This window comes from Centroberyx gerrardi, chromosome 12, assembly GCF_048128805.1.
Source record: "Centroberyx gerrardi isolate f3 chromosome 12, fCenGer3.hap1.cur.20231027, whole genome shotgun sequence".
NCBI classification, from domain to species: domain Eukaryota; kingdom Metazoa; phylum Chordata; class Actinopteri; order Beryciformes; family Berycidae; genus Centroberyx; species Centroberyx gerrardi.
Window position 1 is genome coordinate 21,165,704 of NC_136008.1, and position 23,024 is coordinate 21,188,727.

Sequence of the window (23,024 nt, forward strand, 5' to 3'; positions counted from 1 at the left end):
TGTTTCCCAAAATACAACAGACCTAACATTCAAAAATGTAATTTCATAAAAGAACAGCTGCTACATTAAAATATATTGGAGGCTTTCCTTGTGTACTTGGAGGATGCTTTTTTTTATATTAATAGAAATCGTAGCAGTTTAAGTTATTTTTTGTATTCACTGACAATGGAGTAGTATCCGAAAGTTGCTTCTAACTTAGGGAGGGACTTGGGCCATTTACATAAAGCTTGACTAACCTGGACAAGACCATGAGAATAACATTAGTGAATTGTGTTTGGTGGATTTTCACCTTAAGCTGTAAAATGGGATGTTATAGGGAACAAGGTCCAAGGCCGTGGTCCATGGTAGATATTCTACCATAATCACAAAGGGAAGACTGTTCATTTGGAAACAGACGTCACATTCATTATCATAGATGACATAAGAGCCTGTTAATGTTCCCTGGAGGGTCGGTGGCAAATTCATACTGAGATGCAGTGGATATTAGACCCGGCTGTTCAATACCGTAGATCATCCTAGTCCCAGTTTTTGTCAGACAAGTAAGCAAAGCTGCCAAATGCCTGTTAATGTCGCAAACTTTTGTCACTACAAACACAAACCCCCAAAAATGTCTGCTTGTTGTCTGTGGGTTTTCAGATCCACCCAACATTTCCGTCAAAATAAAAGAAAAATTCCACAAAATAAAAGTCACTCTTAATCAAAATGTTTTTTTTTCTTTATTGGATTATGTTGGCAACAAATATGCTCACTGTTGCATCTATGAGCAATAAGCTGTTTAATATTTACAATATTTCAACCTGAAATGTTGTAGTCTTTATGGTTTGCATTGGAAGACTTCAGATCAACTCAGAATCACACACAGTTAAGTAGTCCTTTGCATAGATTGTCTGGAAAGGAAAAAATGGGAATAAGATACTGAAAATTAAAAGGAAATGTTCGCATTTTATGTACATTGTCTCTCAGAACTGTGCACTATAACAATACATGTAGCAAGGGTTAGAATTAGAAAAGTGGTTATATGCTTATTTTTAGTTAGTATATCATCTATTCAGAGTTTGTAAAGGGTCCATTAATGGTTCATTTATGTGACAAATTTACAAATAACTGAAAATAAATAGTAAAGCAGTCGTTCTGAAGCTTGTAAAAGTGACTGTTGGAGTGTGCTAAGCCCTCTGTCTGAAATGTCTTTGGGATTCACAGATTAGGAAACCAACTTAAGTTAATGAATCATAAAACCAGAATATAAAAGTGTATGAACTATCTAAAAGACCCCTTGTGACAGGTTACAACTTGTGATATAGTAGCACTAGCACATTACAGACTGATCCGGTGTGAAGTCTTCAGCATTGAGCTTTAATAATGGCTTTGCTGTTCCGTTATCCCTGGATCAGCTCTGCTGTTCATTTTTCACCCAGTCTTTCCATCCACCAGGGTAATGCTGAACACTGAAATGTGGAAAGAAACAAAGACTGTGAATGAACCATTGCATGAACAGAGGTAAATCTTTCGTTTGAGTTCTGTAGTAATGGTATGTTTGAGTTGGTGGGAAAAAAACCCACATAGTAAGTAATGCACTGTATTTATCATTTGCATTGCTAACCTCCTAACCTAAGTAACCGTCTAGCTAATTTTCAATCAGATACTGTGAATGTGTTTTGTGGCAGCTCTCCAATGTGCATGGCATGTTGGGTAGGCAATATTATGCAACTAAGGGTCAATAACCTGAAGTAAGTTAATCTTAACACCATCTTGTGATGAAATATAAAAGTCATGCACAACATTCAGTTAACCAAATTCAGCCATAAAAACATGCATTTCTAAACGAGGGACACTCCAATCTTTGTCAAGACTCTAAACAAAGGGTCAGCTGTATAGTACCTTGTTGTTAACCCCATGACATCTTACTTCAGACTATCTAATCCAAACAGGTGTTCCAATAATGTTAGGCTAAAGATGGCTGAACCATTTGTGGAGTTATAATAGTGGTGGTGTGAGAAGGAATGATTATGACAGACAGCGGTCAAAGAGACATGTAGTCAGTCCTCACTCTTTGTATCCCAGCGAGGCGGCTGCGTCGAGTGCCGTCTTGCTCCTAATCCCTGCCAGGCAGCTGAAGACAATGTTATCCATCTGCTGGGGCATTTCTCCCCCGTACTTCTCCTTGAAATCTTCTGGGTCTAGCTGGAGCGCAGCGTTCACCTGTGCCACTGTAAAGTCAATGGAGCACCGATATTAAGAGGCCTGGTCAGTCATGAGCAGTAGTAAATGTGTAGTAAATCTATCAGGTAAACCTAGCTTTGTATGTAAAGGCTGGAGGTTTCTGGGAACTATGTAACGCCAAAGCATTAGGCCTAGCTAGCTTTATCAGGATGAATATTACGAGTCCAAGGTAAGCCTGACCTGCCAGGATGTCTGCAAGTCTCATCAAGTTAACTTCAAGACCCTTAAAGACATTTTAATGTCACTTTGAATGAAATATAAGACCGATTTTGCAGTTGAAATAAATGTGAAAATGAAAACAACTTTAGACTTATCAGAATAAAGGTCTGCGTGGCTGGGCTTATTTCTCAGCCAAAACAAAAAAACAAAACAAAACAACAACTACAACATTTTTTTGACCTCTAAAAGTGAATTTGAGGCTTAAAATTGTATTCAAGACATTTTAAAAGACCTTGAGTTTATATAATATGGTTTAAGAAGTTTTCAGGGCCTGCAGACACCATTCATAAGTGTCTCAGCCATGGACTGCATACTATGTGCGTCACACAAATGGAAAAAAGTCACATCCAACCCAACTCTATTTGGTCTTTGCTGTATAAAACAAGCAAGAGAGAACAACCACACTCACGGGGGACGTTAATTGACCCGGGGATGAAGCCGTACTCTCTGAGCTCCCACGGCTCTCTGACATCTATAAGTACAGCCTTCCGACCGGCCAGCAGCTGCTTCAGCTGCTCATAGCTCACATCTGTACTCAGTGGCGATGAGCTGAACCTACGCAGCGACACTTCTGTAGTTAGCGCATCTGGATGGTAAACAGACAATGTGAGAGTAATGTGAGAAGTGTGAAAGTCAGTGTTGGGGGACCACACTAGTATTTTTGGTTCTCAAATGAGACAGAAATAAGTAGCAGACAGCGCACTGCTAATAAATTACATCACCTCTACCCTTCACAACTCACATGTAACGTTACAACCGGAGTGAGTGTTGACCAGGCTGGACAGAGAGCTTCGTCCTCCCGGGGCAGAAGCGAAGGGAAGGACGTTGCTGTTCAGTAACAGCCGTGGGACCGAGCCAGCGAGCCTCCAACACCGTCTGAGAGCCATGGCATTAGGTACTCTCTGTATTACCACTATAATTCACCATAAACCCCCCAAATCTAGGCAGCGGTTCCGTGTGCGACAACTGCTACCGTCGCACTCAAATGCTCACGCTCACACTGCTAGTGTGACCTGCGCGTGCGCGGAAGTACGGGTCACATAAAGGACAAAATGACTACTGTGTGATGGTCATACAAACGCATTTAGTAGCCTATATGACAGAGTTCTTAGTCCAACGTGATCACAGTTGAAGAACATAACGATATGCGTCTCCTGCTGTGTGAATATGTAGGTTTTTCTTGTAAACCACTACTGAACTATGCAGTTATACTAACCGTCTACATCTCTACTCAAGTAGGCTAACGCAATGTTGCTATATGCTGCATTCAAGTGCCATGGTAAAGACGGAAATACGAACCCCTACATGAGATTCCTACTTGAACATATTGTCCACCTCAGCTTGGACCTTGGACTTGGAGTTCACTGATTTCCTAACTTCTGATGTCACCAACAAAAAATATCTGTAGTCAAGTGTAGTTGATGGTACATTTATTTCACATAAAACGAACAAAACAACCAATGATCACATAGCCTAAGTCAATTTGTGATCAAAACTCCTGACACGTTTGCTCCCCAATTTGCATGCTTGATGGACGTGCCACTGAAATAAAGTAGGCGGTGTCCCGATAGATTAACAAGTGCTCTCCTTCCCTGAAACATTAACACAAATTATTCTCATAAAAAAAGGCAACAACCCAATGGAATGAACAATGTTTGCATATTAGTCAGGTCAAGTCTACCACATGCAACTGTGGAGCGGCCAATATGACATGCCACCTCTCAAAAGTCGCTGCACCGCTATCAGCATGCATTGCACGGACACTTATATAGAAAAATGGGAAGCATGGAATGACATCTATCACTGGATTGGTCAAAATGGACCATTACTGCCATGACAGGACACAACTTCTTGAAACTTTTGTTAAAATACTGTAATATCTGCAAACATATCACTCAATAAATGCATATGTCTTAAGTGTGAAAAACAATCAGGAGCAATCAAAGTCTAATCATGGCGTCTTGATGTTTTTAAACGAGCCTGAATGTGGAGGAGGTTTTAACATCTCCACGGTTTTTTCCATAGGAGGCGAATGCAGCATTAGACCACACTGAGCCACCGTAGTGCGTCACATGTTGACTGTTGGTGGTTGATAGTATCGAAATGTCCCTGACAGTTTCAGAAAGTCAACATCTAAATTGAAAGTGTAATTGAGAGAACTGCCCTATCGCTGTCAGTACCGTATACTTCGGATTGAAATGTCTTAGTATTTCTGCAGTTTGCTGTGGTAAACGCACCTATTTATTTGAGTTTGATTCACTCTGGCAAGCTAATTTAGCTAGCCTGCTGCTAGCTAGGAAGTGTTGACAGCTAACGTTACTGTTGGCTCACGTTGGCTAACACAATCAACACAGGAGCTAAATTAAAGAGGTGAGTTCATTACGTAATTTGTGCCTAACCTAACCACATTTGACAATAATAAATCAAATCATTCGCCTTTTAAGTTGTTGTGTTGATAAAGCTGTCAAGGCCTTTGTTGCTCACCTATTTTGGATGAGGCCTCTCCTCCGTGTTTCTGCCAACTAACCTAGCTAGCTATCCCTTCCTATACTGTAACACCTGTTTACCTGGTTATATACCGTCAGCGATATTGCATTTCCTTTTTCAAATGAATGTCTACCTTCTTGCTCTGCCTACTACAATGAGTAAAATGAAGATCTGGGAGTATGCGAGAAGGCGTGAGACAGAAACTACTGCATACTTTCCTATTGAAGCATCTTTGTTAAAGCGTGGTTGCTTGGAGGTGATGATTGAAGGTGCTGTGTTCATAGTAAAATCTCCATTCTCCATCTTCCCATCCTCAGCTCCAGATGCGGCTGAAGGACCCCTTCTCATTGAAAACCGCCGACATGACTAAGCGGACTAATAAGCCGAGGAAACCTCGAGATGAGGAGTCATCGGATGAAGTCAGTGGTAAGATACTGATACAGTTAAGATAACACAGCCTGTCAGCTCAGGTGGCAGACTAGATCATAAGGCTGTTAACGTCAGGGCTGTGGGTTTGAGGCCAATATTGAATTGTGTGGTCCTGTATAGTTCAGTGGGCAGAGCATGGCACTAACACTGCCAGGGTGAGGGATAACCATGCATGTTATTGTATTGTGCTTTACATAAAGGGGACATCGAATGGCATTGGTTATGTTATTCATCTATTGTTCTTGGCTATTTCCAACATGTGACACGCAACATTCATTACTACTGACCACCGACCAGCTTTGTGTGTTCGTTTTGTGTATATTGTAGGTTGTAAACATTTTCCCATAGACTAGTTTAGTACACCATAAGCTGTAACTTGTGTGTAATATCTGAAAAAAAATCTGCCTTCCCTTTTTTTATTTATTTATTTATTTTCTTGGAGAAGGTGCCTCCATGTCAGAATATCATTCTCTGTGCACATTGTCAAAATACTGTTTCCATCGTCTTTCCTCCCCACCAAGAAAAGAATCATGGGAAATCCCAAACATTACATTTGATAGGGGGAGAATAAAAAAACCATTACTGGAGTACTTGTTTTGTTTATCAGGGTTGACCTGCCAGCATGTGAGCAAGGCGGTGGACCTGAGCTCAGTGAAGAAGTCCGTGAGCTCCAGCCTGTGGTCAGTGTGCTCCGAGTGCCTGAGGGAGCGGGCCATGATAGATGGAGAGCCAGTAGGGTCCCATGACATCCTGGTCTGCCTCAAGTGTGGTTTCCAGGTAAGCTTGGTGCTTCATTTAAAGCAATGTTTAAATATCAGATATGCTGTATTTGATAAGATACTTGGATAGAGATAGGACAGATGGGAGAGAGAGGGGGTATGGCGTGTGACACAGGACGGGAGTTGGACTCGTGAAACTGAATATGTCACACGGTACCTCCTTGAGCCAAAGATGCAGACTTCTTTATGCAATTTGACTTCAGCAATGTTGAAAGAAACCTAGACATGAAACACCTATCCAAAACTTGAGTATTTAATGTCTAGTTGGATTTATACTGACTAGTGCAGTGCCCGTTCAAAACATGCCTGTTCGGAACGGGCCGATTGCTTGGCCTCCGGTATTGCTGCTTGCAGCTTTCTCGAGAACTGCTCATCCAAACAACTTCACACTTGACACTGCGCTTCCAGTCGCTTGCTTTGAGCCCCGCTGCTGCACAGAGCGCTGTTCGCTTGTTTATTCAAAGTTTATTAATATTGAACGTGTCGCGTGTCCAATCTGACACCGCACGTCCTTGGGTCCCCAGCAATACACCCGCCAAGTGTGAAGTAGATCGGACGAACGGTTCTCGAGATATGCGAAGGACACACAGACAGAGATTCCTTGCTTTATAGTATGATAATGCACAAAAATCTTGATTTCTATGTTTTTGTTTTTTGGCAACATCTTTTGCACTAAGCGCTCATTGCTGTGGTGTTTCTGCACTGCACTTCCCAGAGATCACCTGTCAATCAAACAGTGTGTCCAGTACTGTGACGTCTTTCTCCTTGGATTTTCTGTTGATGCAGTTTGAGTTTCTGTAGGTGGCGCTCTTTTCTTTGTCTGTTCAGCCATGGTGGCTATCACTGCTGCTGGAGACATAGGAGCCGGGTGTTTAGAACAGCAAATGTAAAAGCTTTCATGAGCTGGCTATAGGTTCAGTCGCTATTGTGTTACATCAGTCAGTGATAGAGAGTCGCAAAATGGTCATTTATTTATATGAAAATGCAGATTATTACTTTATTGTCCCAGGCCGTTCATATTTAATGTCCTAAGGCTTGCTGTAATATAAAGTAGTTAGCTTTTACAGCAACCATTTTCTTTTACTGACAAGCTAAGTCTTTTGTTCATGCTCCCTCAGGGCTGCAACCAGTCGGAGATCCAGCACTCTGTCAAGCATCACCAAACTCTCCATCCAGAGTCTCACTGCATCACCATCAGCCTCAGCACCTGGAAGGCCTGGTGAGAATTAACCTTGATCTGGAAGGAAAAAGCAGAGACTGCACACATTGTAAATGCTCTTCTAGTGTTAACTGATTACCATCACACATTGAGGTATTGGACAGAGCTGGTGCTGAAGGTGCCCATGTGGTGGTACTAAATTAACCATGGGAACAGGACAGAACGTCTTAATTTCAGCCTTGATTTCTGTCTGGCACCATTTTAAAGGTTGGATGTGTGTGCTGTTAGGTGAAATGCTTTACTGGGATTATTGTAGTGAGAATGTACTGTGAAAAAGTTGGTCTGATCTTGGCTACCAGAAGTTTTTCAGGCTAGTTTTAGGCAAAACTTTTTTTTGATATGTAAATAATCTATCTTTCCCCAATAGCCTGCCATTGTTTGATCGGTTTACTCCATGATGATGTTTGATTGTTTTTTTAGTTTGCCATTAAAGCCAAGTAACTGTTCTGAAATAATGGTTAATTTCAACATTAGTTTCTTTAGTTGAGGTAAATTCGGCTGTAACTTATAGCCTCTCTGTGTCTGTGTATTCTGCTCTCTGTGTCCCTCTATCATTTTAACAGGTGTTTTGAATGTAATGAAGAGCTCTCCACTCACTGTAACAAGAAAGCTTTGGCCCAGACCCTGGACTTTCTACAAAAGCACTCTGTCAAGGCAACATCAGGTAACGTGTTTGGCAGCGTACCCAAGGTCTGGCCACCTACTGATGGCGAATCAAGCTTTTATCAGACACGCACAGCCTTACTATAATTTCAGCAATGCTGCAGTCACTTCAGTTGGAGTTTGATTCATTCATTTAATTCAGCAACCCTGTTTTGAGTGAAAGTTGAAAATCACAGGCTATGAATATAAATGACTTAGGATCACTAGAAATATTAATGGTACATAATTATCTGTTCTGATGAACCTCAAACATTTTCTTTACTTGCTTTCAAAGCTGAAATAGAATAGATGTAACCAGAGATAATGAGATAGTATCACTGAAGAGCAGTCAAGACGCCCGTGCACAGCCACTTATAATCAGCTGCTGGTTAGTCGCAGGAATACAAAACAGTCCATATAAAGAAATTATCCAACCGCACACTGTGAGGCTTTGCTGACAATATAATCACATCTTTATTTTTCTTATTGCATTTGCAAATAGACATATAAAAGGAGGATATTTGCAAATGCTATAAGAAAAATAAAGATGTGATTATATTGTCAGCAAAGCCTCACAGTGTGCGGTTGGATAATTTCTTTATATGGACTATAATGAGATAGTAGTTGACACTTTAGCAGTCTGCTTTCACCAAAAGCTAGCAGCACAGTAATACCATTATATATGAGGACTGACTGTCCTGAGGCCAGTTCCATGACTGTGTAATGATCACTTTACTCACTTACATTACCTATGCTACTCTTTACGTTACCTATGCTACAGTGGACTTTACAATATTTTAAATAGCTCCCCAATACATTACCTGGTTGCAAAGTTTCAAAGTTATCAATACACTCTGATAGTCTGTCAGTGATCCATCTAAAAAGCAGGAGTTGAGTTCAGTACACCTACTCCCCCTGGTGGCAATGGCCATCTGGGTTCCTGGTTTTTACCTGTCATCCTCAGTGTTGAGACAGCCTGGATGTACATTGAGTAAAACTGCACTGCGTTGAGTAATACTGCTCTATGTGCACTGACAGCACTTTTTATGGATGCAGCTGCTTTTGATGGCATTGAGAAAAGTCATGTATCTTCTTTTCAAAAACATGAAGCCCTCTTAAAAACATTTCTAGGAAATATTCTGTACGTGTGGGCAGGCTAGTATGTAAGTTGCTTAAGGCTTTGTGGGCCTTTCCATTCATGCAACAATGAAATGGAAATGCAGGGTAACTAGGGCTGCAGCTATCGATTATTTTAGTAATCGAGTATTCTACCGATTATTCCATCGATTAATCGAGTAATTGGATAAGAAATACTTTTGCTTTATTAAAGAGCAATAGTAAATATACAAAAGAGAAAAGCTGTCCGCACGAAGCTGTCCATACGACACTGTGATTTACTGAAAACGAGGTGAAATAATAATTATTATTGATATTTATTACTAGGCCTAAATGTCATACAAGTTCATAAGACTGGCTAATGTACATTTATTTACTATGTTGAAGGGTTGCCCTACACCTGCTGACCCTACTCACTGCAATCAAACTAAACTGAATATACCTGCTGTATTGGACTGGTGCATTTTAGGCTCCAATTGCTACTAACACCACCTGATATTTTGCTTTCTGGGGTATTTTATGCATCACTGTGAGGGGAGTAGGTGTGTGTGTGTGTGTGTGTGTGTGTGTGTGTGTGTGTGTGTGTGTGTGTGTGTGTGTGTGTGTGTGTATGTGTGTGACTATCATAATAATAACATGAATGAAGCTCAGGCTTTCACAAATTGACTGCAGCATTTTATTTTCTGTGGTTATTTTCTTGAGCAAAACTTAGCTAACTTAGGGACATCATAACTAGCCACCATATTGATTTACGTTCTTAACTAGCCATTACATATAGGCATAATTAACGTGCATTCTTTACTAGCCTTCATCTCATCCCGTTTTAATACTAAGTGCTGACTCCGCCCACCCGGCCAGTTTCGGCGTACGCCGGTAGCAATTACAAGTGGACCCTATCCTACAGTCCCTCCTCTCAGTGGAGGGAAGGAGCTACACTGTGTGTGGGAAGCGCTGTGACCGTCAGACCTCTCTGGATTAGACAAGCAAGTAGAGAAAACCGGCATCAGCCGAACCAATTTATTGCCAAATGCTTTGGGATTCAACACATTAACATTGCTTCCCATGGTCAGAAAAAGTCGGCAGATTTGTCGCTAGTCGCTTTTGAGAAATAAAGTCGCCAGGGGGGTCTGAAAAGTCGCTAAGTCTAGCGACAAAGTCGCCAAGTTGGCAACACTGGATCCGAAACTTTGGACACTTTCTGTCGTTTTCTGTGGCCTGTCTCTTCTCTTCGCCGCTCGCTATTTTTTCTCCAGCGCGTTGTGCAACAGTAATAATCATCCGTGCGAAACACTGAGTGTGTATATAGTTATATGGATTAAACGAAGCTTCGATGCAAAGAATTTGCATCGATGATTTTTAGTAATCGAGTTACTCGAGTTTCTCGAGGAATCGTTTCAGCCCTAAGGGTAACTATCATAGGAAAGCTATATAAAGGCCACACACACATTACTTACCAGCAAAATAGTGTTCCTTTCCAAATGTCAGAAGTTGAGTTGTGTTGTAGCAGGTTGTGCTCATACTGATATAGATCTTATGCCCAGTTTTGAAATCGCCACCAACAACCATTGCTAATAGTTTGACTGACTACTTTCTTTCAGTCCACCTCCCCACATGGTCCTGCCTCCCTGCACCCCTCCTGGTTTGGCATGTTGCCCGATACCCAGTAGCCAGTAGCCAGTAGCCAGTGGCCAGCGTAGGCCCAGCATAGGTCAGGCTGGTTCCCCATCAGTCTCTCAGCCAGGGCTGCAGAGTTGCGGGATCGACAGTCCAGTCCCCCCTCCGCCCCCCCCCCAGCCCTCCTCCTCCTCCTAGCAAGCCGCATGGCTGCACACATTAGAGGAATTAGGCGCTTGAGCAATGCTTCCCGGCTGGGTTCCCTGAAGAACGAGAGCAGCTGTGCGGGGTTCAGCCTCTGCGCCGTCGCTCTCTTTCTCTTTGTCGTTCCATCTCTATCCGTTTCTCTCCCTCACTTTCTCTGTCTCTTTGTCGAGCCGCTGTATGTCTCACCACCTCTGGGCCTGTGTGCTGCACTAGTGGGAGCCAGGGTCCTCAACAAGTCAGAGGGACTGGAGCTTAACAGCTGGAGCGCACTAAGTCTCACTGGACACACACACACACACACACACACACACACACGTACAGATTGTTTAAAAGAACGATCAACTCCGGCACGTACTCTTATTCTTCAGGCTCTTTATTTTACATTTGCAGGCCATTACAAATTGATTTTAAATTTGGATAATGAACCTGCTTGATTTCACACAGCAAAATGTATTCTTTGAACCAGAGAGCAGAATCTCTCACAAATCTGAATCTGAATCACTTTTATTTTCCAAGTGGTGTTTTGAGAGAGCCAACATAGTTCATGTTACTCAGCTATGCACACACACACACACACACACACACACACACACACACACACATACACACACACTCAGTTTGAGTGACAAACAGGACAAAGGATTAGGGTTGGGCGATATGGTTGAATTCTTGAATCATGATAATCATAAGGATTTTTTTTTGTATCGATATAAAATCTATCACAATATGGCTTATGTATGCAAAATCACATTAATCAAATTGATGTTCATTGCATTGAATTGCATAGTAATGTTAAGTGAGATGTCAAACAAAACTTGCTTGTTATCAATTTAGACAACAGAATTGTGTATCACGATATCACAGTAGCTTCATATCATTCCACTGAAAGACAGTGAACGATAATATTGAATTATTGGCCAGCCCGACAAAGAATGGACAGTGCAAGACATATATTAAGAAACTAGACTGACACAATTGGTCAGCAATCAGTGCAGATAAATCCATGGCAGTTTATTTACGAATGTACACATTTCCAGTAAGCTTAATCTGTCAAGTTCGATTCCACCCTTCCATAACTGTTGATACCAGTGATGGTGTTTCTTCCTTACAAGATATGATGTTTATAGATGCCTCATGCGTACCAGTCCTTTCACTCAGACTGTTTTGTTGTGTGTGCATATTTATGTGTCTGTGTGTGTGCATTTTGAACAGTCATTTAGTGGATATGATGCCAACCTGGGGTTGGCTGTTGGTGGGAGACAAAATTTGCTGGGCTGGGCAGTCACTTCCTACATCCTTCCCCTTTGCCTCTTTAAATTACCTGTCACCTTTCCTGCTTCTCGATTGTTCCACACCGGTTGGCTAAATGGGTAAAGACGCGGGCGGCCATTGTTGCAGCAAAATGGACTGACGCTGTTTGTTGAGGGGCTTGTGAAATTGCATTTCAGCGTGAAGGCCAGGTTTTAGGCAGAAGCTGTTGTTGTGCTCTCTTTTTCCTATAGACCGCAAGCACAAAAGAGCCCCAGCAAGGAATTTTTCAGAATCTATAATAGTTTTGTACAACAACAGCTCAGGGAAGAAAGAAAATCTATTAACTGTGCTCTCTCACCATCAAGGCCTTCAGCTCAAGTACCAGAGTCCCAGTAAAAAGCGAATTGACCTCAGGGAGCTCGGCTCCAGCTTGTAACACAGCTGGGGTGTCTTTGTGGAGCAAATTAAAATGTTGGTTCTGAATAGGCATCAGAGCTTGTTGCTCGCTGTGTTCTGTCCATTTTTCCCTCATCTCTTGTATTGATTCTTATCAATCTAGATATATTGTTTATTTTTTTATTTTGGAGCGTGGATAATCATTTATAAAACCACTGTATTGTCTAGTTTTGTACTATAGGTCTATTTTGAACGGTGATTCTAGGAATACATGCCAACTGTATCTTAGTGACATACTGCCATAGTTCATAAACATATTAGAGTGGATTCTAGTTCTATTTTTAGATAATTTGATTTCTGGCATTGTGCTAGTTAAAGGAAAAACGTTTTGTGCCATAGAAACCTTTTCCAACAAGGTTTTTGAGTTTTTGTGGAGGCAGAAACATTCTATAACCGATGCCTATCTCCCAAATCTGTTCATTGCTGCCAATGCCTTCCCTTTTTATTTGGGACCTTCAAGGCTTTCTTGTGTCAGCGCACCAATAGAATTCAAAGGTCTAATACCACTTTTATGTCTTATGTTCCTTGGGTGTAGGAAACAATCTTGAAGTTGCAGAGAACCAATCAATCAAACAAGAAGGTATGTCTTTGTAACGAGTAGCTCACTGGTCTTTGAGCTGTAGAGAAAACAGCCTTGTGGAGATGCCTGATGCACACTGAAGTGGTGAATATGTTAAAAAGCCTTTATTGAAGCATGGCTAGGCAAAGATAAAAAAATAAAATGACCAATGCGTTTCAGCTCACAGAGAGCCTTCATCAAAGCACCCATGACCTCCTTAATTGCGTGTTTTGCAAGTAGACTATATAAACGACCCAGGTAGCGCTCCTTCATTTTTCCACTCTTGAAAAATGAATTAACAGTGTGTATGGGCTGTATGGCTTTCTCCAAACGTAAACCCATCCGGATGAAGGACAAAGGGTGAAAGACGACTCGTCGGACCATATTACTTTTTTCCCTTCACTCAGGGGTCCAGGGTTTGTGGTCCTTACACCAGGTGATGTGTCTTTATTCATTGGCCTTGGATGCAGTGATTTCCAAATGGAGCCCTGCCGTTATTACCAGCTTTGTGACGCTCACAAGGTATAGGCTAGATTTCTGGAGACTGTGTCACAGTGGTGTTAATTAGTTTTTGAGGGTGTAATTTTGTGGTGGCTAGCAACTATGCTGTTAAATATCCATCTAGTCCTGTTGGTGAGCTGTGACATGCAACCACTGTTCCTCTACTTGGCATTCAACTTAAAGTCATACTGAAATGAAAAATGGGTTGTCCTTTTACTTCCTGGAAAACAGAAAATCTTTAGTGGTGACTTCATCGTGTGCCAGTAGGTGACATAAAAATCCCAATCAATAAAACCATCACAGATTTTTGAACAGTCCCGCACCTCTGCCCCGCCCATCAAATAAAACTGCCTTTCTCTCCCTAACTGATATCCCATTGATTTACAGTTTTGAATGATTCCTCTTCACATTACGAGCCCCAAGATCCTGGAAATACATCACATTAAGGAAGCAAGATGCTCTCAAAATGTGGTTTCATTGTGATTTTAAGATGACTCCCCTGTGTAGCTGCCTTTTGAAATTGTGATTTAGTTATGTTGAAATGAAAATCCTTTATTATGAGATTTCATTGTTTTGTCCACCCCCTTATATTTGTAATAGAGGGGCAGAGCTTAGAATACTCAAAAAATGTATTCATCAGAACAGTATGAGTCCCTCCTAATATTAAATCAGGGTTCCCACTGGCCTTGGAAAACCTTGAAAGTTTTCGGATTTGAGAGAAATAAAAGAAGGCCTTAAAAGTTTTTGAAAATGAACGGATGACCTTGAAAATACTTGATTTTTTGTATTAAAATATAGCCTAGCTCCCAAATTCATCATTCCTCTCTCCATCCTAGGATCAACATTTCACATCAACCAGTTGATTGGAACTTTGATTTCTGGATTTTTTGGAATCTATTAGTGATGCACGGGTCAATCCGAAACCCGCAGGTCCCACAGGTTTATCTGTGGACGGGGCGGGTTAGGGTCGACTGAGGATGATATTGAGAATGGGTCAGGCGGGTGCGGGTCAAATGGGCTACACACACAGTACACACATAATGTAATTCTAGACTAAATTTCAATAAGTTTTAAATTTAATTAATGGAATAAACTTCTCTAATCTCCAGCTGGTTTTAATCTCCAGCTGGTTTATCCCACCATCCATAGGCCACATTATATTCTGAGCACACTGCACAGTGCAGCATTTAAGTATTAAGCTACCTTAGTCACACGAGTCTTTGGAAAATTACCTGGCCTCCTGAATCTTTTTTTTTTTCGGGTTGCGGATCGGGTTCGGGTCGTTGTTTTACGTGGGTCAGGTGGGTTCGGATATCTGTATGTGTCGGATCGGGCGGTCACAGCTCGCGGGTTGAAAAAAAACCTGACCCGCGCATCACTAGAATCTATAGCCAGTAGTTTGTTGTTGTGTGAGGAAGCCGCCTGTCAGTTAGGCCTAGCTGAGTCAATAGCCAGTAAGATGCTTGTCCCCTGGTGGTGCTTTCACAGAGGTAATCAAGGGTGATTCTGTCTTTATTCCCACCACCGCACATGAAAGTAGGCCAGATAGTGTGTAGCAAAAGCTGTGTATGCATGTGTGTGTGTGCGCGTGCGCATGTGTCTGTAAGTAACACGGCACTGGGTTCTCTTGGCCTCAGATGGCAAGGAAACAGGCTTTTCATGCCCTGCAGTCACAACAAATTAACGAATTAATAAGACATTTGGTGTTGCCTGGCCTTCCTCTTGACTGCCTGCTCTCTGCTGCATGAAGGGAGCTGGCCTTGGCTCTCCACACTGCTGCACTGTAAGTGAACATGGAGGCATGAAGCCCACTGGCCATACAATGTGACTGTCTCTCAGCCCAACTGTGAACCACATTAAGAGGGTTATCAAAACGGCGTTTGAAAAGGTCTTTGTTTTTTTAAAAATATATTTTTATAAAGCTTGTTTCTGGCTGGATTATATCAACTGAATTCTTACAGTATGTGACTGTTACACTCAACTATTAAAAGAAATGCCATTGTGTTTGATCTGGAACACTAGTAAATTTAAGAGAGTAACACATATCGTTGTAAAATGAACTTGAAAGGAATGAATTGTTGTTCATTGTGTTGCCTCCCCAGCTGCCATGCAGTCTGGTGTTGGCCTTGGTAAATTCTTCAACTCAAAAATTTGAAAACGATCCAAAGGCATGACAGAACATTGTGCTGTTGACTGATTCCATTTAAGCTTGGTGGGTTTTTTTTCTTTTGAAAGTGCTCGAGTATCTACTGTTTTTTCTGAAAGTAAATAAATCACATCTTTCTTCCTGTATCTCTTGTGTGAAAAAGAGCAGGGAGTGCAGGAGGTGTTGGTGTGCGTGTGCGTGCGTGCGCGTGCGCGTGCGCGTGCGAGCCTGAGCATCGTGATGCTTTCCTCTGCCCTGGGGAAAGGCTCCACAGTGTCACTGCTGCCCACACTCGGTGGCTGAGCAAGGAGGGCCAGGTGGTGGTGCCGAGCGCAGCACAGTCAAGCGTGGACGCAGCGCATGCTGACATTTGCCTTCGCTGACTGCTGCAGGGAGAGGAAAAATCTGCTTTTCCATATGCTTGTGCTCATTGTAACCCTTCCCTCCACCCACCACCCCCCCTCCCCTCCCCCCCTGCCCCCCCCCCCTCCTCCCCAGTCCCTACCAGATGGCTCCCTGAACATTGTTTACCTTGGGTGACGGTCCCAGATGCAGAGCGTGTCCATAGGCATCCCCATTCCGCCCAGTTTGCTTCCCCATTCCTCTGCTCCCTCTTAGCTGGAGTGCCAGTTGCAGCTCTTACACTCCATATCCAAGTCTGTTCGAGTTGTGTCTCTACTCCCGCAAACACTAGAACAAGTAGACACTCTCATTTACACACTCTTTCTCTCTCTCTCTCGATTTCTTTCTCTTTTGCTCAGTCATTCACACTTGCCTAAACACATCTTTTCACACCTTCTCAATCTCACACCAAATCCAAAAATACACAGTTTGTTTTTTCCGGAACGGGGCAGCAGCCGTCCCCCGTCTCCACTTGTTTTCCATGCGTTGTGTGGGTGTCGACATATGGGCGCTCCCTTATGGCTGCGTAGTGGAGATAGAAACAGGCCCCCAGATGTTGCCAGCGCAGAGGGCCAGATGCTTTTGGCACCACTGGGTGGAGCGCCACAACAGCCAGTCGTCCCGACAAGCTGAACCTCGTCCCCTACCTCTTAGTCCCAGAAACCACAGGACAAGCCCGAAAATTCACAGTTCTCATCAATAAGAAATGGGACTTCCTGCCATTGTTTGAGCATCTTGCTGAAGAATTGGAAATGAAAGAATGTAAATGGTGTTGCTATTATTTATTGATCTGTATTTTTTCTGTCATGAATTGTTAACATTTTGCACTCTCAGTTTGACATGCCCCAAGACACTAAAAAAGAGCAGGTTACAATGTCCTTGGCAAGAAAGGAGAGAAAGGGCCATGAGCACAATTATCAGTTAAAGCAATGTGAATTTGAAGTAAGACATTTTTGTGCAGCTGAGAAAATATAATAATGTGGCACTGGCAAACCTGGAAGTAACTTTGAGTGTGTGTGTGTGTGTGTGTTCAAGTGACTGTGGATTTTTCTTCTCAATTCCGTTTAACAGAATTGTTGCCCCCAGGCGCCTTTGCAGGAGAGGAATTGAATTGAGTGTTAAATGTAAATTGCCGGGCCACGAGTAAAAAAGCCCAGGGTTCATATCCCAGCTACCGTGACTAGGGCACGCCTGCCAGTGTCCTTGGTCTTGGAGAAGAAAAGCTCGCTGGGTAGAGGCCAGGAGTGGGCTGACTCCTGCTGCTGGATGAATAGCTTTTTCAGTAATGTGTTAAGGAGTGATTCTGTGAATTGAAGCAGATGTGCAAAGGCAAGGTCATGTATGTGTGGGAAGAGTGGTGAGAGTAAAGGTGCAGGTTCTCATGATGATTACGATGGTTTGTGATTGAGTTCAGTTTCCTTCGTTTGGGCATGAGTGGGTTTAGGCCAGGGACCTCACTGCCAACCTGCTCTCTTGACTGGTTTATTTGGGTGAAGTGTTCTTGGACCAAACTCATTCACACGCTGCAGCCGTAAAGGGCCAGGGCCAACTGTCAGAAAGGAATTGCAACTGACTTCTGAGTCCTTGCTATGATGGTTATTGAGCATATTGTGTGACCAATTGTTGGTCTGTTTCTTTACAGCCTGAAGTCCTGGAAGTAATATTACTAGTCCTTGCAGGAATTTGACATTTTGCAATGGGAAGATTTTTTTTTTTTTTTTTTTTTGCAAAATCAACAGCAAATTTCCAGCAAATATTGCAAGAGCTTGCAATTCTGCTAATTTCCTCCATATTTATTACAAATAAACAGAGGAAACTGAAAATCCTGGAGGAACTCATGTCATTTTAACGAACACATTTTTGTGACCTTCATAAAAGACAGATAAAACACTTCCTACCAATCACGTAATATCAATCAAATGGTAATAATTGGGTAGATTTCAAGACATCCACCTAGCCAATACATAGCCCACATCATCTGCTATTGGGACTGCAGCTATGCTGGATGTAGGTGTGTGTGTGTATGTGTGTGTGTATGTGTGTGTGTGTGTGTGTTAGCCACTTAGGCAGCTTGCAGCCTCTTGGAGCATGAAAGACGGGCTACATAATGTAAAATGTGTAATTCTGAGCTGTGTGCTGGGATGGGGGAGGGTTGCGTCTCTCTCCACTCTTGTCTCTACAGCCTTGGGTCCTCTCACTTGTTTTGCTCATTAATGCTTAATTTGATGGAACACCACTTGTCTTTCCCTTCACTAACCGGACGGACGACAATTAAATTAGAAGTGATGAGCTGGGAGAATTGTTAATTGTTAATTGCTCTGTCTAAGCCTTGCATACCTAGAGCCAGAATGTGCGCTAGGTAACTATTCAGTGCTTGTGGCCGGCTAGTTTTGCATTACCGTACGTTCAGACAGTTTGGTCATGTGACTTGGATAGAGTCCTGCTTTGAGTTGATTGTTTTTTGATTTACTGCATTAGGCTAATTTCTCACTGAAGTTGACTTTGCCCCACCTAGAGCGAAGTTGCCTCCATCTCGTTCCGTTCCCCTCCTTCTATTGACTTTGAATGCATTAGCGCCACCTCTATTTTTTTTTTTGCCTTCTGTCTGAACATAGGGTTAGAGTTCCTGGCATGTCTTACCTCAAAAAGCTATTTTACTCAAAGTTCTGGCCTTAGCCTCCTTTTTAACGAGAAGCCAGGTGAGGCCTTTGCCTGTAGACAAGCCACTCATATGGATTTCTGCCAAAACTATGTGCGTGAGGGTTTGACCTCCTTTTACTTAATCTGCCTTGCCAGGACTTCTCACTGCTAGTTGTATCAGTAACACTTGTCATTTGTATTTATTCCCAGCGTTAGCCTTGTTGTTAGCTGCTGGCTAGTCTATCCCCTGCAGACTATCTGTATCTCAGTGTTAGATTCTGACCATCTGTATCTGAGTTTCTGTTTTAGGTTAGTTTTCATTGGTGATCAGGAGTAACAGCTGGCTCTGGAGAGCCACCCCCCACCTCCCCCCCCACTCCTCTCTCCCAAACCAGCGGAAACTTCTCCAGCTGTCATCTGCTTTCCCAGATGACCCAGCTCTCCTTCCAGCTGCCATCCCAGCACCCTGCTCCCAGCCCCAGTCTGGCTTCAAGGCCAGGCTGATTTTTCTTTCAGCTCCCAGCCGCACTCCTAATTTCAGGGCAGCCCCAGTTTTCTCTCTGAGGCCCGATTTCACCCCCAACCCCAATCAGAGTTTCCACCCCAGCCACCGTCTGAGGTCCAGTCCCCATCCTCAAGCTTAGCTGCCATATCTTGGTATCAGCAACAGCCTCAGCCTGAAGGCCTGATCCAGCTGTAGACATTGGAAAACCTGTCTTCAACACCCAAGAGTTTTCCCAAACCTAAGCCCCATCAGCTATCTGTACCTTCCATGCTCATCCCTACTGTTTCTCTCATATCATGTTACCAAATGCATACGGTAGTTTCTTCGGTTGTTCTGCCACTGTGCATCACTGACCTATTTAGTCTTGGTGTTCCAGGGACGTCGCCCAAGATCATCAAGCTGCGAGAGGAACCATTTGACTATGCTGACCCGCCCAGAGGGAAGAGTCCAGTCATCAACAGCATGTTGGTTCCTGTCAAAGGCATCAACAACCTGGGTAACACCTGCTTCTTTAACGCTGTTATGCAGGTTGGTATTACTATGAGTCCATTCATACATAAATATTTTTAATAGATATCAAGGACAAATCCCAATACATGGCTACTCAATGATGCTGAAATCATTTTTTATTTCATTTTATAGAATATAGTGTAGTTATATTACACCAGTTTGTCACAGTTAATACCATTTGAAATGACAGAAAAGTAGTAGTTAATTACAGATCTGAAGCAAGGTCAGTTTGTTGTAAAGTGGATTTCTGATTGCAATTAACCTGTTTGGTAGTCATTGCTTTATGCTAATAGATTCTATGATTGTACCCTCATGGGTCAATGGGATTTTCATGCTAACATTACATTATGAATATGAATGCCCAAAGTATGTGTAACCGCTATTCAAGTGGTGCCTCTTAGAAGATTAGGCTATAGCAAATCAGTCATAGGATGAATATGAGTGTAAACAGGCATAGGGGTAATATGTTTAGGCTTTTAGGACGTTTTGCAGTATATTCAGTGTAGCAGTAAATGCAAGGCTAGCTTAAAGGCTTGGACACTTTCACCTGCCCATACACGAGTGGCACTCAGTTGGTACACAGCATGTTCACCATACAACCCAGCTACAGAGCCTCCCAGTCTTTCTCTGGTCGTGTCGTGGTGACTGCAAACTGACATTCCTCTTCAACAATGAAGCTGTTTTTTTCCACCATTTTGTTAATCACCCTCAGGGCCTTCCTTGTTGATTGAAATTCGAGTGAGCGCGCTTTACGTGCTTCTCCCTCCCTCTCCCTCTGTCTGTTTGTATTGTCTCCTTGAAAATTGCAATCTTTCTGGTGAAAACACATAATTGTCAGAGGATGAGCTGTGTCTGTGCTCACAATGCCAGCTCCATTGTGTGTTTTCCATAGCAACTGTCTTCATTGCCAGAATGTGACAAAACAAATATCTCTTGAAAGGGAAGAAAAAGATGCTTCTCTAACATGAAGGGACAATGGCTGCTTCAGGCTATCTCCTCACCAAGAATCTTCTCTCCTCTACATTTCAAACTCACAGATCATAGATTCATTTGAAAGCCTCTTTCAGAATAATGAACTCACACAAGTTTCCAAAATCCTCCTAAAACGGAGACAACATTAAGTGTATTTTTAATTGACCACCTTGCATTGCCACTAGCTAAGCGTGAATGCAATTTCATTTCTTCAAAGGATTATTGCTTTTTTGTTGTTACTGTTTTTTCTTCTTCTCCTTTTTTTTTTTTTTTTTTCGTCTAGGAGATGGTTTTTTTTCGGTCTTTTATTTGTAACATGTAAAATCAGCACAAGACTGGTTTGATGCTCCTGTGTTTTTATGAAGAGTAATCCACTTTTAAATTATTTCCTGATCTGTTAACGACATACCTGATTGATGCATTGATCTACTGCTACTTAGTACAACTGTGAAATAATTTGATATGACCTATGAAATGTTATTAAAACAGAGTTAAAATAATTCTATTCTGTCCCATAGAACCTGTCCCAGACACACATGCTTATCGACCTCATCCAGGAAGTAAAGGAGAAAGGGTACAAGCTGAGGATCTGCCTCCCTGCCGAGGCCAACCTGGTACAGATGCTGTCCATCACCTCACCCATCTCTAACAGAGTATAGTCTGTTTCCAACCACATAACCTTTCCCTTAGGTGCCTGAGACTCAGACCGATTAGTAGGATATACATTTCAAAAGCAAAGTAATTTGCATTTGAATAATGGCCCAAGCTATTTTCACCAACAACTGACACAGACAACTATCTCAAACTTCTCTATGAACACCTGTTGAACTGGTCATGTTCTAAGTGTATTTCTGTCCATTTTGCCAACTTCCAGTCTAACTATAAAACTGTGCCGTGTAGTGCAAGGAAGTAAATTTGAAAATCTGAAATATCCAAAACATTCATTATATAGTGTCATATAAATAGTGTTAGAATTGGGGCTGGGTATCATTGCTGTTTTACAGATTCTGGTGCCATTTTCGACTACATGCAAACTACATCAACTTTTACTACTCAAGAAAGACAATGCTGTGTAGAGTTAGTTTTGTCTCAGAATTATTTTTCAAACAGCTAAGGTGCATTTGGCATAATGCCTTACTCGAGAGAAAAGAATACAAGTGAAAAAATTTAAAGTAATTGGAGGTCAATATCAATGAACAAAAACAAAATTACCTGAAAATAACCTGCTGCAACAGTAGAATGAAGAGAATAATCAGTTTTATAATTAATATTTCAACAAATTTATTGGTGAAAAGTTGTATATGCGTGATACCTAAATGTTAAACAAAGAGTGAGTCGCATCTAGGCAACTTGGGTGTCATGTAAAATTTGACTTTCGCAGTTGTATTTACCACTTTAGTGGGTGGCCCTAGTTAGAAGTGGATCCTGTTGTATTGTGGTGATCCTTCACTCCTATCGTGCTTGATCTGTGGAATTCTTGCCATAACATCAAATCTGGAAATAATTGTGGGTTACTTTCCGTTTGTCTCTATCTATTCTAGAGTCCACTGACAGTGACGCTGCCCAGCCCAGAGCCCCTGACCTCGGCCATGTTCCTCTTCCTCCACAGCATGAAGGAACCAGGGAAAGGCCCGGTCAATCCCAAGATCCTCTTCAACCAGCTCTGCCAGAAGTAAGACACAGCACTCTCTCTTCATAACAGTCTTAGTTCTCAAACTAGAGGTACTAGTACTACTAGGTACTAGGCACGACAAAGAAATCGCTTAGATACCTAGAGTTTAATTCTGAGCCACTAGGCATAGCCAGCATCTCTCTCTCATATGGCATAAATGATGATCAATGATCAAAATTACAGAGACACCAAACATTGCTCGTTGTACTTCTGCTTGAGCATTGTTCATAAGCCCTATCATCATGTGAAGGCAAGCTGCCCTGCCTCCCAGGGTCAGCAGAGTCATCAAGCTGCACCACAACTGTTGGCCTGGCAGCGCTCCATCGCTGCAGCAGCAGTTTACAACACAGGGGCCACAGCTTTCACCTGCTTTCATCCGCTCACAACGGTGGTGACCACTTCAACCAGCCAGACCCAGCTAGCACCTGGTCCCAGCCAAACCCCCTTCACGCACTCCAAGGCCAACACACACACAACC

General features: G+C 42.3%; 2 protein-coding genes across 2 annotated transcripts in view; one reads left to right on the forward strand and one right to left on the reverse strand.

Annotated features, from left to right (window-relative positions):
• Window positions 1-703: 703 nt before the first annotated feature.
• On the reverse strand, window positions 704-3,689 carry tstd3 (thiosulfate sulfurtransferase like domain containing 3). The gene is made up of 4 exons (XM_078286972.1): window positions 3,182-3,689; window positions 2,849-3,025; window positions 2,048-2,207; window positions 704-1,445 (listed from the first exon to the last, which is right to left on the reverse strand). Exons 1-4 carry the CDS (start codon window positions 3,324-3,326, stop codon window positions 1,388-1,390), a joined length of 540 nt encoding a protein of 179 aa, XP_078143098.1. The 5' UTR covers window positions 3,327-3,689; the 3' UTR covers window positions 704-1,387.
• An 840-nt stretch (window positions 3,690-4,529) lies between these two features.
• Window positions 4,530-23,024, forward strand: part of usp45 (ubiquitin specific peptidase 45) — a 40,606-nt gene continuing 22,111 nt past the window's right edge. Inside the window, exons 1-8 of the mRNA XM_071902381.2 lie at window positions 4,530-4,809; window positions 5,244-5,352; window positions 5,963-6,132; window positions 7,253-7,353; window positions 7,917-8,017; window positions 19,769-19,920; window positions 21,393-21,488; window positions 22,416-22,546. Coding sequence (XP_071758482.1) covers window positions 5,250-5,352; window positions 5,963-6,132; window positions 7,253-7,353; window positions 7,917-8,017; window positions 19,769-19,920; window positions 21,393-21,488; window positions 22,416-22,546 — 854 coding nt within the window. The 5' untranslated portion in view covers window positions 4,530-4,809; window positions 5,244-5,249. The remainder of the gene's footprint in view (window positions 4,810-5,243; window positions 5,353-5,962; window positions 6,133-7,252; window positions 7,354-7,916; window positions 8,018-19,768; window positions 19,921-21,392; window positions 21,489-22,415; window positions 22,547-23,024) is intronic.

Excerpts from the sequence above, each read along its gene's own strand:
- tstd3 (XM_078286972.1), bottom strand. The coding sequence starts at position 3,326 with ATGGCTCTCAGACGGTGTTGGAGGCTCGCTGGCTCGGTCCCACGGCTG. Across the intron at positions 3,026-3,181 it reads CTCCGGTTGTAACGTTACAT|ATGCGCTAACTACAGAAGTG; the intron begins GTGAGTTGTGAA and ends TTTACCATCCAG. Across the intron at positions 2,208-2,848 it reads CGGGTCAATTAACGTCCCCC|TGGCACAGGTGAACGCTGCG; the intron begins GTGAGTGTGGTT and ends TTGACTTTACAG.